Genomic DNA, 16,822 nt, shown 5'->3' on the forward strand with positions numbered 1-16,822 from the left:
TTCAGCCATTCGATGGAATTTGACTTTACCACAGAAAAAAAAGGATCAATTTAGCTGCATAATTAGGGAAATCCTAGTTAATGTACAATAAGGTAATCGTTCCAAGATAACATGACCTGATGGTCTTCTAGTGATTTATTGAAATCCTTGAAATGGTTTTCTAGACTGCTCTATTTTCCTCAAACAATTTCCTTTCTTATTGGACAGTTTGTTGACATATTTTTGGTCATTTTTGAAGAGTAGCTGCATTCTTCAGGTTAACAAAATTTAGGAGTTAAAAGTATTATGTATGCTGCAAAAGTTTTCTTAAAGTCGGTATCATACAACATTTACTTATCTATTTAAAGAGCTAACAATTCATGTTATCATGACACAGTGTCATGCCATTTTGTGTCGATATCAGAGGATGTAGAATGTTAAAATGCTAGTTGAAACTTCCTAGGCAATCTATCTAAGTGATGCAAGATTAGCTAAGAGTTCTTAAAAAGACAATATGTGACATAGGATTTGGTACTTTTAACGAATCATTTTATTTCAATAAATCGGTCAGTTAATATCGTAGTAGTGCAATACTGTCACTTCCATAAGTGTACTTCTGTCACTTCCATGCTAGCTCCTACTTCATATTGTGTTCTTGTTGAATTCAGTTTGGATTTATAAGTATAAATAATTATGATTCAACTTCATCATTCACCCATTTTTTAAAGTATGGCTCTGTAGTATGGTGGGCTTGCACTTAATGAATGTTTAGAAGGAAGATGAATTCAGTAATGCCTTTAGTTCAATTAGCTATTGAATCATGTTACCTGATGCTTGAGCCAATTATTCCATACCTTTGTTGACTTTGACCTATAAAATTTCTTGTAAGACCTAATTTAATCATATTAGACAGTTTGAGGATTCTTGCTAAATACCCCAACCAATTTGAGTTCAGTCGTACATTCTTTCTCAATGTATAATATCGCTGTCAGAATTCGAATGGCTCTATTCCTATATAAACAAAAACTCCTCACTCGTTGCAATATCATAATCACCAAAAAACAAACAAAGTGAATACTCAAAGATGAAATGATAGTAAATGTTGAAATATCTAATAAATAAATTGCTTCAATATATACTGGACTCGTAATGACAATAGAAAAATAGATCAAAAAGGAAAGTTTACAAAGAAAATGAATCACTATAGACATCATGCAACATAAAACAATAGAAAGACACTCAAAACCGTTCGTTGGGTTTAAGCATGACCTTGAATTGAGATGGAAAATTGAACCTTAAGTGATCCGCTCAAGTCTACAAACTTGGAGATCAAAGGAAGCAAAGCGTGATGTCACAGCCCATTCAATGTCAAGCCTAAGAAATGTTTCTCTAGAATTCTCTTCTCTTCATGAAGACATCTATACTTTGTAGGAACCTTCTAGGCACATAATATACACCATTGGATCAACCTTCCCTTCTTTTATTTATCATTCCCAAGGACATCCTCATCAATAATGGTAGACTCCTTAATAATCTCTCAAGCCCTCTCAATCTCTGTTAGCGTCTTGTGTGGGTCTTTGGTAAGTTAAACTTACATAGTTACTTTGCAGGGATAAATTATCTAAGTGTCATACCGGCGAGTGATATTGAAATTAAGCTTGTGGCTAATGATATCAGAGCTAGGTTCTCATTATTCCTTCCCATTTTTATCCTTCTTTTGTTCTTCCCATTTTTATCAGTCTAATTCTTTCATGTTCATCTTTCTTTTATTTCTTCGAAAGCTTGTTAAAAGAGTTAATGTGTTCTTTACTTTCAATTATTTCTCCTATTTAAGGGTATATCTTCATATTATTGTAATAGAAACTACACAATAGATTAAACAGATTTTATTCCAACAGAAGGATTACAACACCAATACATGGCCTTAACCCTTGCATTATTTTATATTATGGTTCAGTTTTGTGGTAGTCCATGTTCCTCCTCCATTGCCAAAAGCATCACTATAGGCCTTTTAACCTCGTGTGACAAATTTGAATCTATAAACAATTAAAATTTATATCAAAATGAAAAAAATCCTGTTCGCATGCATGTTTTTTTTGGAGGGGTGGTTACTCAAATTTCAAAACTTAATTGTTATGTTCATTAGATTAAGAACTGCATTGACAATTGTGTGTGGAAAGGAAGTAAAATGGTGAGAGAGAAGAGAGGAGGGCAGCTAGACCTGATGCATCCATACTCTGAGCATGGCACATATAACTATGCTTTTATATAACTATATGTTAGCATTTGCCCAAAGACCAAAATCCTAGAGAGATTTACGTTATCTTTCTAACTTTCCCTACTCTAATACCACCTGTGTGTATTTCTGGTAACTTTCGTCTTATGTTCAAATGTAATCAGGTAACTAGAATGACTTGGCTTTTGATTGGATACACTTAGTCATATCCAAAAGGTTCAGTTGGATTCTCACCTTCCAAAGATAATTGCTGGGTGATGAATTACGTTTTTGGTTCACTTGAGTCCATTCATCCATGTCCATGTTGTGAACTTACCTTTCTGGAAAGCTAATCTAATTGTACCTTACTCTTGGAAAAGGTCATCTCCTTATTTGTTTGCATCATGATATTTTGTGGTAAAGGAATTCAATTTGGTTTATCTTGGTTGACCCACATCATTTTGTAAATATTTATAGGCATATGTCATATCTTTTGTTGCATCAAATCACTTCTATCTAATTTGTGTTGGTTCTCTTTCTCTCTGGTTCTATCTAACACATCCGTTGCAATTTATTTACCATCACATTCTCTTTATATTTTCAGATTACAATGCCCGGGGAGAATCGGGCTCGTCTTATCAAATTGGTAAGTGCATTTTTGAATTATGCCAATCATAAACACTAGAATTTGTTGATTTTCTACAGTGTGGAATGAGCCTTTCTAAATTTTTACCACTTTTACAATTTTTCATTACATATTTCTAATTGGACATGAATTTTGCCTTTAGCATTTCTCTTCATGCTGTATTTCCTTTGAGAGAAAGAAAGAGAAAGAAAAAGAGGGGAAAGAAAAATAAACATTTTTTTGGAGGGAAAGTTTGGTAGGAAAAAAAAGTGAGAGGAAATAATCTTTTTCTCAAAAATTTTCCATCTAAATTGGACACAAAGTATCACTTCAGCTACTTTGCTTGCTCATTGCCCCTGACTATGAGTCCAGCTGCTACATTTCAGGAAATTATTTGTTATTTAACTTTAAAAGAAAATAAATATATAATGAAAAATTTATTATTTTTTCCCTTCATATTCAAATACAAATTCCTTTAAGGAAACACAGTTGCCTTATTTCCTTCTCTTTTCTTGCATTCATATTTCTTGCATTTTGTCTCTCTCCAAAGTAAAACCGGCTTGGTGATTTAATAAATACAGTGTTTTAGATGCTGTAACTCATGCTTGTTTGTCATCTCTGTTGCTGCTCTTGTTATGTTGTTTATTGTGATTTTTTTACAATAGGTTTTATGATACCCATCCTATTATGTATGCATAATTGTCCCGATTTGGGATGTCCTTCTGTTTTGCGATTTGTATGTGCTAGTAACTGTGATAGTAAAAGGTGCTGTCACATTCTTTTGTGGTCCATGAAGGTAATGCTTAGCAAATTGGCTTGGGAAGGCTAATAAAGTTGTCAAGAAATTAATGACAAATGTTATTTTTTTATGGAAAACATTAATTTAAAACAGAAAATTTTGATGGATCGAACAAGTTCATGTTTCCTTCTCTTGGCATGACACATTATTGCCTTTCCTTCCCAGACTCACTGTGATACCATGTGCTATGATGTCGTTGTGCCACACGATTGTGAATCTCGTGCTAATTGACATACTTTAAGAAGCTTCAAGCTACTGAAGAAGATTAATTATTGTTCAGTTTAAGAAGATCAGGAAACATACTAAAATAAATAGAGGAAAGTGGAGATTTTATGGAGAAGCAAAATCAATCGCTATTGAAAGAAAGAAATACTCCAGTCTTCTACATCATTTCTGGAGCAAAGAATCTGTTATATTCCCAGCCAAACACCAACTCAATAGTGAACTGTGATTGGCTTGGTGTTGATCAGATGGAGTTTGTTAACTGCTTATTCAGATTGAGTTTGTGTCTAGTTTATTTTGGTCAAGTGGAGTTATTTATGGAATAACCGTGAGTTGCTATTTGGTAGTGGAGTTGTAGGAGGCTTTGGTGTTGTAAATGACTTTGGAAGTGCGGTAGTGGGAGTCTTCTTCTATGTTCTAATAGAGTCAATATTTAGTTGTGTGACTTACTTTGAGGTTTGTAAACATTGTACATATGAGAATAGATGGTTAAAAAGTGGAGTTCATGATTTCAAATTGTGGCATTGGTATTGATTGTGATCCCAACCAGCAATGTAACTTATTGATCCAAGATGCTAGTCAACAGTGGCTTGATTTTGATATTGATGGCCAACTGTTTCATGAATTTATAATTTATTTTTTCCTATTGTGTCAATCCCGGGGTCTAATTCCCACTCATGAGGAGGTACCTCACTTAATGACGATGTGATAAAAGGGAACCAAAAGCCAAACAACTATATACTTATCCAAAACACTATATACTAATTCAAAATAACTAATAAATTCAACAAACTTTGTATATTCATATATTTTTTTCCCTACAAGTACAATGAAAAGTATACATATAAAACATCATACGAACAAAACAAAAATACAATGAAATAAAAATCAAATTAGCAAGCTGATTGAGATCTCTGAGCAACTCTATTACTAGCTCAAATTAACTGGTGCTATTGTTCACTACAATGTCGTCTCAATGATTAACTCTCTTTCATCCTTGAGATTTCCTCATAGACTCCTAGGTTGTACCAAATGCCCTCCACATAGCTGGTGCACCACACCACTTTCCCTGCTTGTTGTGTTTTCCAATTACTGCATTTATTGTGGTGTTATCACTTTATAACTCTCACCATCTCCATTCACATCAAACTTATCTTCAATGCATCCTCTATTTCTGGCACTATCATAGTTCTTGCTCAAGACAACCTTTCTCCTGAATTCAATGGTGGAGTCAAAATTTCTCCATTAGGTTGATGTGAGAAGCCATCAACTCTCATACTGCTATGATGTTAGCCCTTTTGCCAACCACTGTTGCATGGCGTATCTGTGATTTCATTCGACCCTTTTATTAGCCAGTCTAGTATATAACTGCACTTCAAGATCCTACATGGATCCACTGGCCACCGGTCACAACAAGGGGTATATACTCTGCTAATCTTTGATAGGCAGCCTCTGATGATACTTCCGCTTGGATCATAATGACATAGCAAACTGATGGTCTAAATGGTAATTTCCCTGACATTCTGGGGGAATGATCATTTGAAAAAACCAACCATAGACATGACTATGTGAAAATATTTTGAACACTTAGAACTATGTCAAGAGAGGTGCAAAACATGCGCTTAACGATAACCATGTCTTTGAAGGAGGGATCCAGTTCCTAAATACCAGTAAATTGTGGAAGTCTTGATGTTAACTTCAGTTTGATAACTAGTTATTTGGGTTAAATTTAATTTTTGTCTCTGAGATCATATCAGAATATGAAAAATGAGTGAATGTAGAAAACGAAATAAGAACATCTAGAAGGAAGAACCTTTGGAAATTAATTAGTTTTAGTTTCAGTTCCCTGTCATCACTAATACAACAACAACAACAACCAAGCCTTTTCCCACTAGGTGGGGTCGGCTATATGAATCCTTTTACGCCATTGAGCTCTATCTCCTATTATATCATCATCTATATTTAAATAAATTTTATCTTGTTTTATTGTTGCTAACCAAGTCTTTTTTGGTCTTCCTTTTCCTCGTTTGATATGCATGTTTATCATAGTTTCACATCGCCTAACTGGAGCATTTATTGGTCGTCTAAGTACATGTCCGTACTATCTTAAACGTGTCTCTCGAAGTTTTTCCTCAATAGATGCAACTCCGACTTTCTCTCTAATGCTCTCATTTCTTATTTTGTCCATCTTCGTATGCCCACACATCCACCTTAACATCCTCATCTCTGCAACTCTCATCTTCTGCTCGTGCGCTCGAGTCATAGCCCAACATTCAGCTCCATATAACATAGCAGGTCTAACTGCGGTTTTATAGAACTTACCTTTAAGTTTAAGAGGTATTTTACGGTCACATAAAACACTCGACGCTCCCCTCCATTTCACCCATCCTGCTTGTATTCTATGTAAGACATCTCTCTCAATCCCTCCATCATTTTGTAAAAATGATCCTAAATATTTAAATCGTGTGGTTCCAGGCAACTCGTCCTCTCCTATCTTAACAATTGTTTCATTACTTCTAATATTGCTAAACTTAAATTCTATATATTCTGTCTTTAATCTACTAAGCTGAAAACCTTTCCCTTCTAGTGTTTCCCTCCAAGATTCTAGCTTAGCATTTACTCCTTCACGTGTCTCATCTACCAAAATAATATCATCTGCAAACAACATGCACCACGGTACTGTGTCTTGAATGTCTATGATGAGTTCATCCATAATTAGGTTAAAAAGATAGGGACTTAGAGCTGATCCTTGATGTAACCCTATCTTTATTGGAAATGCTTCATTCTGAAGTCTTTACTCTGGTCGTTACATCCTCATACATATCCTTAATTAGTTCAATATATGTTACGCTAACACCTCTCTTTTCTAAAATTCTCCATATAATTTCTCTTGGGACTCTATCATAAGCTTTTTCTAAGTCAATGAATACCATGTGTAGATCTTGTTTTTGCTCCCGATATTTTTCAATTAATTGTCTAAGAAGATGTATAGCTTCTATTGTCGACCTTCCAGGCATGAACCCAAATTGATTTTCTGTCACTGTGGTCTCCTTCCTTAATCTTTTTTCTATTACTTTTTCCCAAAGTTTCATAGTATGACTCATTAGTTTAATACCCCTATAGTTTGCACAATTTTGTACGTCTCCCTTATTCTTATATAAGGGAACTAGAGTACTTATCCTCCATTGATCAGACATTTTTTTTGTTTTCAATATCATGTTAAATAATTTTGTAAGCCATTCAATACCTTGTTTCCCTAAGCACTTCCATACCTCTATCGGAATATCATCTGGTCCAACGGCTTTTCCATTGTGCATCTCATTTAAAGTTTGTTTTACTTCTGAAGTTTGAATTCTACGATAAAAATTAAAATTTCGATGCTCATTTGACCTAATTAAATTATCCAAGTTAAGTTGGTCTCCTAAACCTTCATTAAAAAGTTGATGAAAATACCTCTTCCATCGCTCTTTTATTTCTCCATCGCTTACTAATACCCTATTACATTCATCTTTAATACATTTTATTTGGCTAAGATCTCTTGTTTTTCTTTCTCTCACTTTAGCTATTCTATAAATGTCTCTTTCTCCTTCTTTTGTATCTAATTTTTGATATAACTGATCAAAAGTTTCATTTTTTGCTTCACTCACCACTTTCTTAGCTATTGTATATTTTTTTAAGTTTTTCTCATTTTTACAAATATATAATTCCTTATAAGCTATTCGTTTTTCCTTCACTTTCTCTTGTACTTTCTCATTCCACCACCCAGATTCTTTACTTAGCGGTGCATGCCCCTTTTACTCACCGAGGACACTCTTAGCTACTATTTTCAACTTTGATATCATCTTATCCCATGTTGTATTAGAGTCATCGTATATTTCACATAATGCTTGTACTTCTACCTTCTCCTTAAATATATGTTGCTTCCCATCCTTTAACTTCCACCACTTAATTCTAGGAATTGTATATATTTTCTTTCTATTGATACTATGTTTAAGGCGTATATCTAACACTACTACCCTATGTTGGGTAGTTAAGCTTTCTCCAGGGATGACTTTGCAATCTTTACAAATCTTTCTATCCTTCTTCCTAACCATAAGAAAGTCAATTTGCGATTTATTATTCCCACTTTTGAATGTGACTAAATGTTCTTCTCTTTTCTTAAAAAACGTATTAGCTAATATAAGGTCATATGCTATCGCAAAATCTAATATAGTTTTCCCAGTCATCACTAATGTAACCAATAATTGATTTCCAACTTCATTAAACTGTTAATAGAGATGCAAGAGGCCTTTACAATCCAAAGGTTTTGAAATTACAATTTTGTATAACTCTCTTTTTTTGTGTTCAATCTTCTCTGGCAATGCCTTAATATAATATTCATTTGGAGTGTAGAGCTGGTGATCTGGCGATAAAAAGAGTGTATTATGCCTTTTACATGTTCAAATGTCATGGTCATGTATGTTCGACCAATTGATAAATTGGTGCGCACACACTTTTTAAGGGAAAAAATTTAGATGTTCTAAATTCTTATTTAAAATTAGTATGGACTTATGGAAATTGTCTAATTATTCATTTTAAAATCTTTGCTACTTCCAAAGTTTGGATTTCTTTGTACCATTTTTTAATTTAGTTTTTAACATTTGTTATGCAGACTAAATGGCTAGTTGACTCGTCACTGGTTCCATCTAGGCTTTTGCAGGAGAGATGCGAGGTGAATCTGTTTAATTGTTTAGTTGAATTATGTGTTGACTATTTCATGGATTATTTAATTTCATTTTTCTGACTGATTTCTTTCATTCCAATACCTCATTAATCCTTCTTCTAGGAAGACTTTTTGTGGGAATCTGACTTGAGTAAGATTAAAGGTCCAGATTTGAAAATGAAGGAGGTAATTGATTTAGTTCAAATGTTTTATTCTGGAATTTTAATCCTTGTGATATATTTGCTGCTTGTAATTCTTTCTATAGACATTCATTCTTAGGTAGTTCCTTTGCTTTATACGTCCCATTCTTTATTTTCACACATTGGAGAGTCAAAGAAAGGTGTTGATTAATGAGGGAACTGAGTATCTGAATCATCACTTTTTGTTGCAGGTCAGAGTAAACACTCGCCTTCTTTATCAACAAACTAAGTTCAATCTTCTAAGAGAAGAGAGCGAGGGATATGCCAAGCTGGTAAATAATCTATTTGATATCTGAATTTTTTTGACTTATAGTAGTAATTCACCCAAATGTTAATTCATTTTCTGTATATATAATTGCCCTTGTAACTATCATGGTTCAAAGCATGTGCTTCCTAAATCTGTGCTTCATAAAGTGCATATATAATGATTTGCACTGGTTACTTTCAATCTTTAAGCATTTTCCTTTGGGCTAATGTTCCATTAGCATGGAGCCGACAATTCTATTAACAAACCTTTTGTGGTAATGGGCATCGACTCTAAGATGAGTTGTGGAGTGACATGATATAGGCATATCAAACAAGCAAATTTAATTGGTCATAATTGTCAATACATATGTAGGTATGATTTATTTATGCCTTGGCACTAGTACAATGCGTGGGTGTGTGGGTGATCTTGTAGGAAAGGTAACATAACTGTATAACCACGATTTTGCATGTAAATACCTTAAACACTAATCAAACATCAATATGACCATGTTCAAACATCAATATGACCATGGTTTGTAATACCAAAGTGCGTTGATTGACATGGGTGGAATCTATGGTCCATTGACGGACACCAACATTGGCATCATATGGAGTTGCGAGGTCGTAGCAACTTCGTTGTGACCACGCGGAGGCCTTTGCGAGGTCGTGAGGCCACCACGACCTCATGACAACCACACGGAGGCCTCCATTTGGTCGTGAGACTGCTGCGACCTCGTAGCGGTTGAGGGCAGGCCGTTAGTTATTTTAGTTATTTTATTTTATTTTTCCTTTCTTCTTTCCTTGTTTAGAGTTTATTTCATCTTAGTTTAGGGTTTAGGCTATATTTTCTTCTTTTTAGGTCAAGGGGGTTTAGGGTTTAGGATAGTTAATTTCTTTTCCTTTTTTCCTTTTTATTTTTTTTACAATTAATTCCTTTTCCTTTGATAAAAAACATCTATAACAATCAAATATTGATAAAAATATTTTTAAAATAATATTTTTTTTTATATTTGAAAAAAATACTAAAACTATAATTGCACGACACAACATAATATGGTACCTAAACCGTATAATTTTTCTCATATATCGAAACTCTGGAACGGCTCAAAATTTTAAACTTTGAATTCGACATATGTCCACACTATATGATGTTACAATAATCAATCTCTTTAACTTGAAGCATTCTAGAGTTGATATTTTCTAAACTTTAGATATAATATATTGGTTACATTTTTGATAAGATTTGTTTTAAAGTACTCCACATGTTTCTAATTTGTTTTAGAAAGTAAATTGTGGACCTTTCAATGGAGTATCTCTTCCTTAGTTGTAATTTTCATCACTATAATGGAATACCCTTTGGTACATGTATTGAATGAACATACTCGAAACTCTATTCATGTCTCTGAGCATCTATGGAAAGATTATTTTTAACTATGGTTGTTAAAATCAGCTGATTTTGAAACAAATTGTCTCAGCCGTATAGGTATCAGCAAAGGCTGATCTGACCTCTCATAGCTTGATGGAGAAGTTTTAAAAAGTAGATATTTGACAAACTTAGAAATCAGTTATACTCTAACAGAAAGTAGATTGAATATTGTTTTGAAGTTTGAGATTATGACGAATGTGGTCACTTTAACTGGTTCTTTCCCATCTTAGCTTGAATACTAGCAATATACTAGAGGGAGAGAGTCCTAATTGCTCTAGTAAATTCTAGCATCTCTCATTTTATCATCACCTAAGATTTATTGCATGTGATCTACCACTAATTAGACTAAGCATCTCATTTATGTCTTTTTCATTTTGTGTTAAGATAGATATTATCAATTGAGAAAGCATAACACCTCTCTTGATCAATACTGTCTCAAATCCCCATACTTAACTAAATCCAATAATTTGAAATATTAAATAATAATCAATTGTAAAATATAATTTAAGAAGATCTAACATTTGATTATTGATTCGAATTAATAAAATATGATTTATTATCTATGATAATATAAAAGATATACTTTTACTTTAATAATATAATATTAGTTATTATTTAATATTTATAGAATATTTTTTCTCAATAATAATAATAATAATAATTTGATATTACTAATTTAATAATAATAATAATTGTAATAATATTATGACATTACTACTGTTATGACTAATCTAAGTTGTTTATTCTAGTATTCATCACATATATTGTCACATTAATGATATTAATTTGTGAGGTATAAAATAATTCTTGTTATTGCTTAAATTAATTTATTTAATTTTGCACTTTTTTTTATTATGATTCTAATTTCACTCGTCTTGTTAATTTGATACATATGGATAGGTGTTTTGTTCATATGATTTTGATACGGATATCAATTTTGATAATAACGTTTATAGCTACCAAATGTTCTTTTGTTATGGGTTATAAGTAGCATTTATACTAGCTCTATTACTTGGACTCTTCATTTACACGTTCAATACTTGCGTAGACACTAACACTCTATTACTTCTCTTTGTTTACTCAATACTTGTGTTGGACACTAACACTCCAACTCTCTAAGTTAACACTTGACTCCTTTTATTATGTAGATTTTTTTTAGAAATAGCCATGCTAGACTCTTGGATCCGCATCTATGATAGGGACTCCTAACAAGCATAATATTTGTAAACAACTCATGTTTAGTGCAAAATTAGTCGATTAGTCAAGCTTTTTATCTATCAACTTCCAATTTAGTCGCCAATAAGCTATACCCTTGGTTTAAAATTTCGTACCGTGTCAAAGAGCACAGTCAAAACATATCATTCTAATAAATTAATGAAACTTGATACTACTCAACACAAGCATGGTATTAGTGAAAGATGAAGAAATAAAGTAGCGATAGATATGATATTTTCAGCAACTTTTTAACGAAGGTTTAGATGAACAATATAACTTTGGAAATTTAAATTTTTATCGAAGAATTTAAATTTCAGAAGTAGATCATGTGTTAAATGGGATTAAAAATGGAAAAGTGGTTGAACTGGATAATATTTCAATAGAGGTATCGAAGTGTCTAGGGAAGCAATGTATTGAATGACTTATGAAGTTATTCAATCAGAGGAGGTAAGTACTGTAGCACCCCTTATAGAAACAAAGGAGATGTATAAATTTTGCGAGTTACAAGGGCATTAAGCTAATGAGCCATATTATGAAACTTTGGGAAAAATGATATAAAAAGATTAAGGAAGGAGACCAAGATGACAAATTAATTTGGATTCATGCATGAAAGGTGTTAATATAAATTATATATCTTATTATACAACTGATTGAAAAGTATTAGGAAAAAAAAAAGACTTACACATGATATTTATTTATTTAGAAAAAGCTTATAACAAAGTTCCAAGAGAAGTCTGGTAAGAATTCTATAAAAGAAAAGTGCTACGTAGAATATATTGAAACAATTAAAGATGTGTAGGAGAGTCTAATGACAAGAGTGGAGACTTCAGACGGGTTAATTGAAGTGATTCTTATAAACATAAGGTTACATCAAAGATCCATATCTTTTTACGCGAGTTATAGATGAACTCACTGTCATGTTACTATGATGCATGTTGTTTGCAAATGACAATGTTTTGATAAATGAGACATGTGAAGACGTAAATGCTAGTTTGAATTTTGGCGGGAGACATTGGAAGTTAAAGTTTTTCGGTTTAGCAGACTAAAGACAAAATATATGGAATTTAAGTTTAGTAGTAGTAGATATAACGACGAGTATGTCTACTATATTATATGAATTGGGTTATGTAGTGAACACACGAACAAAAGATGAGAGTTGCAAAAATGAGGATGTTAAGATAGATGTGCGGACATTGGACATGATAAAAATAAGAATAGAGTTTCTCACCTATTGAGGTAAAACTACAAGAGACATTTAAATTGATATGAACATGTATCTTAGTTAGGTGATGCGAGATTATGACAAATATGCATATTTATCGAGGAAGAGGGAGACCAAAGAAGACTTGGTTAGCAATGATAAAATAAGATAAATTTCATTCTTGAGAGACCACGTACCTGGTAAGACGTACAAACTTAAAAGGTTAAACTAGGTGAAAAGTAAGTACCCTAGGAAGGCATAAACCCTATCTTGTTTAATCATCATCATTCACAATTAGCTCTGATTAGTATATGAACACTGATCTGAAAGAATTTGAAAACCAATTTCTTTTGTGGAAAAACTCTTGGCAAAATAGAAAAGATCTAGACTACTTAAATCTAGATTCTTCTTTGCAAACCGATTTAGCCCATAATCTGAAAATTACTGCCTATAGGGTGGATCTTGGCAATAAGGCTTTATTTGCTTTAAGCAAGCAAAATAATATTCATACTCTAGACGTGAGAACTAAAATCCAGGAACAGGGCTCACAGCTAGAAGAAATCAGCCGTCTTTCAAAGATTGTTAGTCAACAACGAGAAGATTTACTACAGTTGCTGAAACAACAAAATCAACTGAAAGAAGAAATATTGCAACTGAGGCAAGATTATCTGAAGAGACGTCCCCTCTCCAAAAAGGACGTAGAAGAATTAGTCATCAAGCTTAGCGAACAACCAAAGCATATTGAAAAGCAAACTGAAACTCTTACTGAAGAGTTATCAAAGAAGGTGGACAAAGTAGAAGAGTTGATCAACCACCTAAAGCAAGTTATTGTTGGATGAACCTATCAAAAGATTCTGAAGAGTATAAAGAGGCTATCATCTCTACTTCTACAGGGTGGCCTGATATTGGTGTTGGATTTTCTGAAAAAGAAACTTCACAAAGCCTAGTTTCATTATCTAGGCAGCTTAATTCTATTCTTTATTCTGTTATCTAGCTAAGAAGAGAAGTACGTCAACTAAAAATCAAGCTTGACAAAGTCTCTGATACAACCGGCGTAGCAGAGCTTACAGAGCAACTTAGAAGAACACATCTTAGTTCTCAAGGTGCAGCCTTTATCAAGGAGAAAGGAAAAATCAAGGTATTCAAAAATCCATTTGATCTTTTGAAAAATATAAAATGAATACCAGGCAAGCACATCTTCCTCCTATCACCGGAACTGAAGTGGCAACTACCTCACAAAGACCCGGTGTTCCCCTTGTGGAGGAACAAATTCGAGACTATAGACGTACTGCCCGTGCCAGATATGAAGCTGAGAGAATGGGTCGAAGTATCGCCAACCTTGGAAGATCTATAGTAGGAAGGCAACCTAGGGAACACACCCTAGCCCTACTAATGAACCCTGAAACTGAACTAAGGCGATCCATGCATGAACGCGCAAGAACGGTACCTGCGGAGGTTCTCTACATGACCCGAAGAGATAATATACATCATAGGGTGTATCATTATAGATCTGAAGAAAGGATGCTGATTACTGGCTCAGACCAGCAAGACCGTACTTTCATAATGGAAGATTCTTATGAACGCCTAGCTCAAGCAGAGTTAGAATATATCCATCTTGGGATATTACAGGTACGTTTCCAAATCCTCCATAGACGCTATGCGGGGACTATGGCTCTCATAGTATTCAGGGACACTCGATGGAATACTGATGATAGAAGCATTATTGCTGCAATGGAGATTGATCTTGCTGAGGGACATCAGCTAATATATGTTATGCCTGACATTATGTTAACAATTAAAGATTTCTTTAGGCATATTCAGATTTCCATTCAAACCCATGGATATGAGTCATGGGAAGGAGCAGAAGCTAATCTGCTTGTGACAAGAAGTATCACTGCAAGACTATCAAATACTCCAAACGTGGGATTTGCATTCCGAGTTGAAAAGGTTGCGGAATACCTCCGGTCAAAGGGGGTCAAAGCAATTGATGCAACCAAACATTCAGCCATTAAGTTCCAAGGCAATCAGTGGAACTTACGACCTTCAAGGGTAATTCTCCCTATGCAACCATCATCTTTATTATCTTCAACTAACTATGATGGCAGCACTTCAATACAATTTGGAGGCTATCAACCAGCCACTTCATCTAGAGCACCTTTATACAATAAGGAAGACGATGAGACTGATGAAGAACATATAGTCGGTGTTATTACTATTATTAATGATTCGCTGGATGACTACCCAGTTCTTATAGCCACTAATGATTTGCTTCAAGATTACCCAGCACTCGCAGCCTTCGAAGATATTCTCCTCCAAAGCATGGTGGGAGATGAAGAAAGTGAAGAAGAAAGTGAAGAAGAAGCAATCTCAAAAATCCTTGAGGGAACAACAATCTCATCACCAAGAAGCCGATACAACATCAATACTACTCTTGATGATTATCCTGAGCTCCAAAATATTGAAAGAATTCTCTCCACCGGAGAATCAGCAATAAGTCACTACAGACCACCTCAAGATGAGGAGATGGATATTCCAGGATATGCCCCAGCTGGAAGCTCAAGAGGTTGGGCAGGCATTGAAGAAGCCAACCTAGCTGGAAAAAAGCCAAAGAAGTGGGAAAACAACTCTGAATGGTTCCAACTACCTTCGGCTAACGCAAGAAGAGGTTCGGTATTTGTAATGCCTTATGATTTTGATCCAAAGGTTTTTGACAGATGGGAAAGCTCTACCCTCATCCACCTTGCGGACAAAAATTTTGAGCTCCCAGAAGACAAAATTCTATATATTGAAAACCTTCTTGGAGAATCAGAGAAGAAAGCATTTGTGACATGGCGAATGAAATACCAAGAAGAATTTGAAGATCTAAAGAAACAAGCCATGGGCAATAACGGTACGCAAAATGTTCTTAATCAAATGAGGCTAATTTTCTACCTTGAAAATCCAAAGGTAGGAACAACTGGTGAACAGGACAGCGCCTACAAAACCCTGAAGAGTCTAGTATGTAATGAGATGACTGACAAGGCGGTGTACCGATACATGAATGACTATTTCCACTTGGCATCTAAAAGTGGAAGAATGTGGGTGAATGAAGAATTATCAACAGAATTCTTTACAAAGCTACCAAGACCCCTGGGAGACAGGGTTGAGAAGGCATTCAAAGAGAGGCACCCTACCAACACAATAGGGGTGGTACCAAGAATAGCCTTCACCAGACAATTCTTGAAAGATATGTGTCAAGAAGCCCTTTTCCAAAGCCAGCTCAAGAAGATGAACTTCTGTGGCAATACACCTGTTCATGGTGTATATGGGAAGAATAAGGAGAAAACAGGTAAGAAGTTTGGTGCTAGAAAAAGCACGACTTACAAGGGAAAGCCTCATGATTCCCATGTAAGAATTGGTAAAGCAAAACACCTTGCTTTACGTAAAAAGAATTGCAAGTGCTATGCATGTCGTGAAACAGGCCATTATGCGTCTGAATGCACAAACCCTAGAAAAATAATGAAAAGGGTTGCAATCTTGGACTCTTTGGAGTTACAGGAAGGGATAGAAGTGGTCTCCGTAGGAATGAATGAATCAGATTTATCTGATATTTACTCTGTTTCTGAAGGAGAAGACCTACCTTATCAGCCTGAAGAATTTGATATTTTTATGCTCCAACAGAATGACATTTCACAGGAAACCTTGAAGATAAGAAGAACGCATCCTCTGGCATTTCTACCTCAGAGAAAAACTGAAGGAGCGGCTGGCTATGACCTAGCAACATGTGAAGGTTGTGTTCTAACGCCACATTCTCATGCCATATTGAACACTGGCATTAGTATCAAACTACCAGAAGGAACCTATGGAAGGATAGCTCCTAGATCTGGCTTATCAGCAAAAGGTATATTCATTAATGGGGGAGTTATTGACGCTGATTTTAGAGGAAGCATTCAGGTGATCCTATTCAATTTCTCATTTGAGAACATATTATTCAATATCGGTGATAATATAGC

At 34.4% G+C, this 16,822-nt stretch overlaps 1 protein-coding gene across 3 annotated transcripts in view; it reads left to right on the top strand.

Moving 5' to 3' along the window:
• LOC121976916 (THO complex subunit 2-like) overlaps positions 1 to 16,822 on the top strand; it is a 67,149-nt gene that overhangs the window by 1,053 nt on the left and 49,274 nt on the right. For all 3 annotated transcript variants that reach the window (XM_042529327.1, XM_042529329.1, XM_042529328.1), the window contains exons 3-6: positions 2,799 to 2,840; positions 8,492 to 8,551; positions 8,666 to 8,728; positions 8,934 to 9,014. In XM_042529327.1, the coding sequence (XP_042385261.1) occupies positions 2,799 to 2,840; positions 8,492 to 8,551; positions 8,666 to 8,728; positions 8,934 to 9,014 (246 nt within the window). The remainder of the gene's footprint in view (positions 1 to 2,798; positions 2,841 to 8,491; positions 8,552 to 8,665; positions 8,729 to 8,933; positions 9,015 to 16,822) is intronic.

Source organism: Zingiber officinale, chromosome 4B (genome assembly GCF_018446385.1).
Source record: "Zingiber officinale cultivar Zhangliang chromosome 4B, Zo_v1.1, whole genome shotgun sequence".
Classification (NCBI taxonomy): Eukaryota; Viridiplantae; Streptophyta; class Magnoliopsida; order Zingiberales; family Zingiberaceae; genus Zingiber; species Zingiber officinale.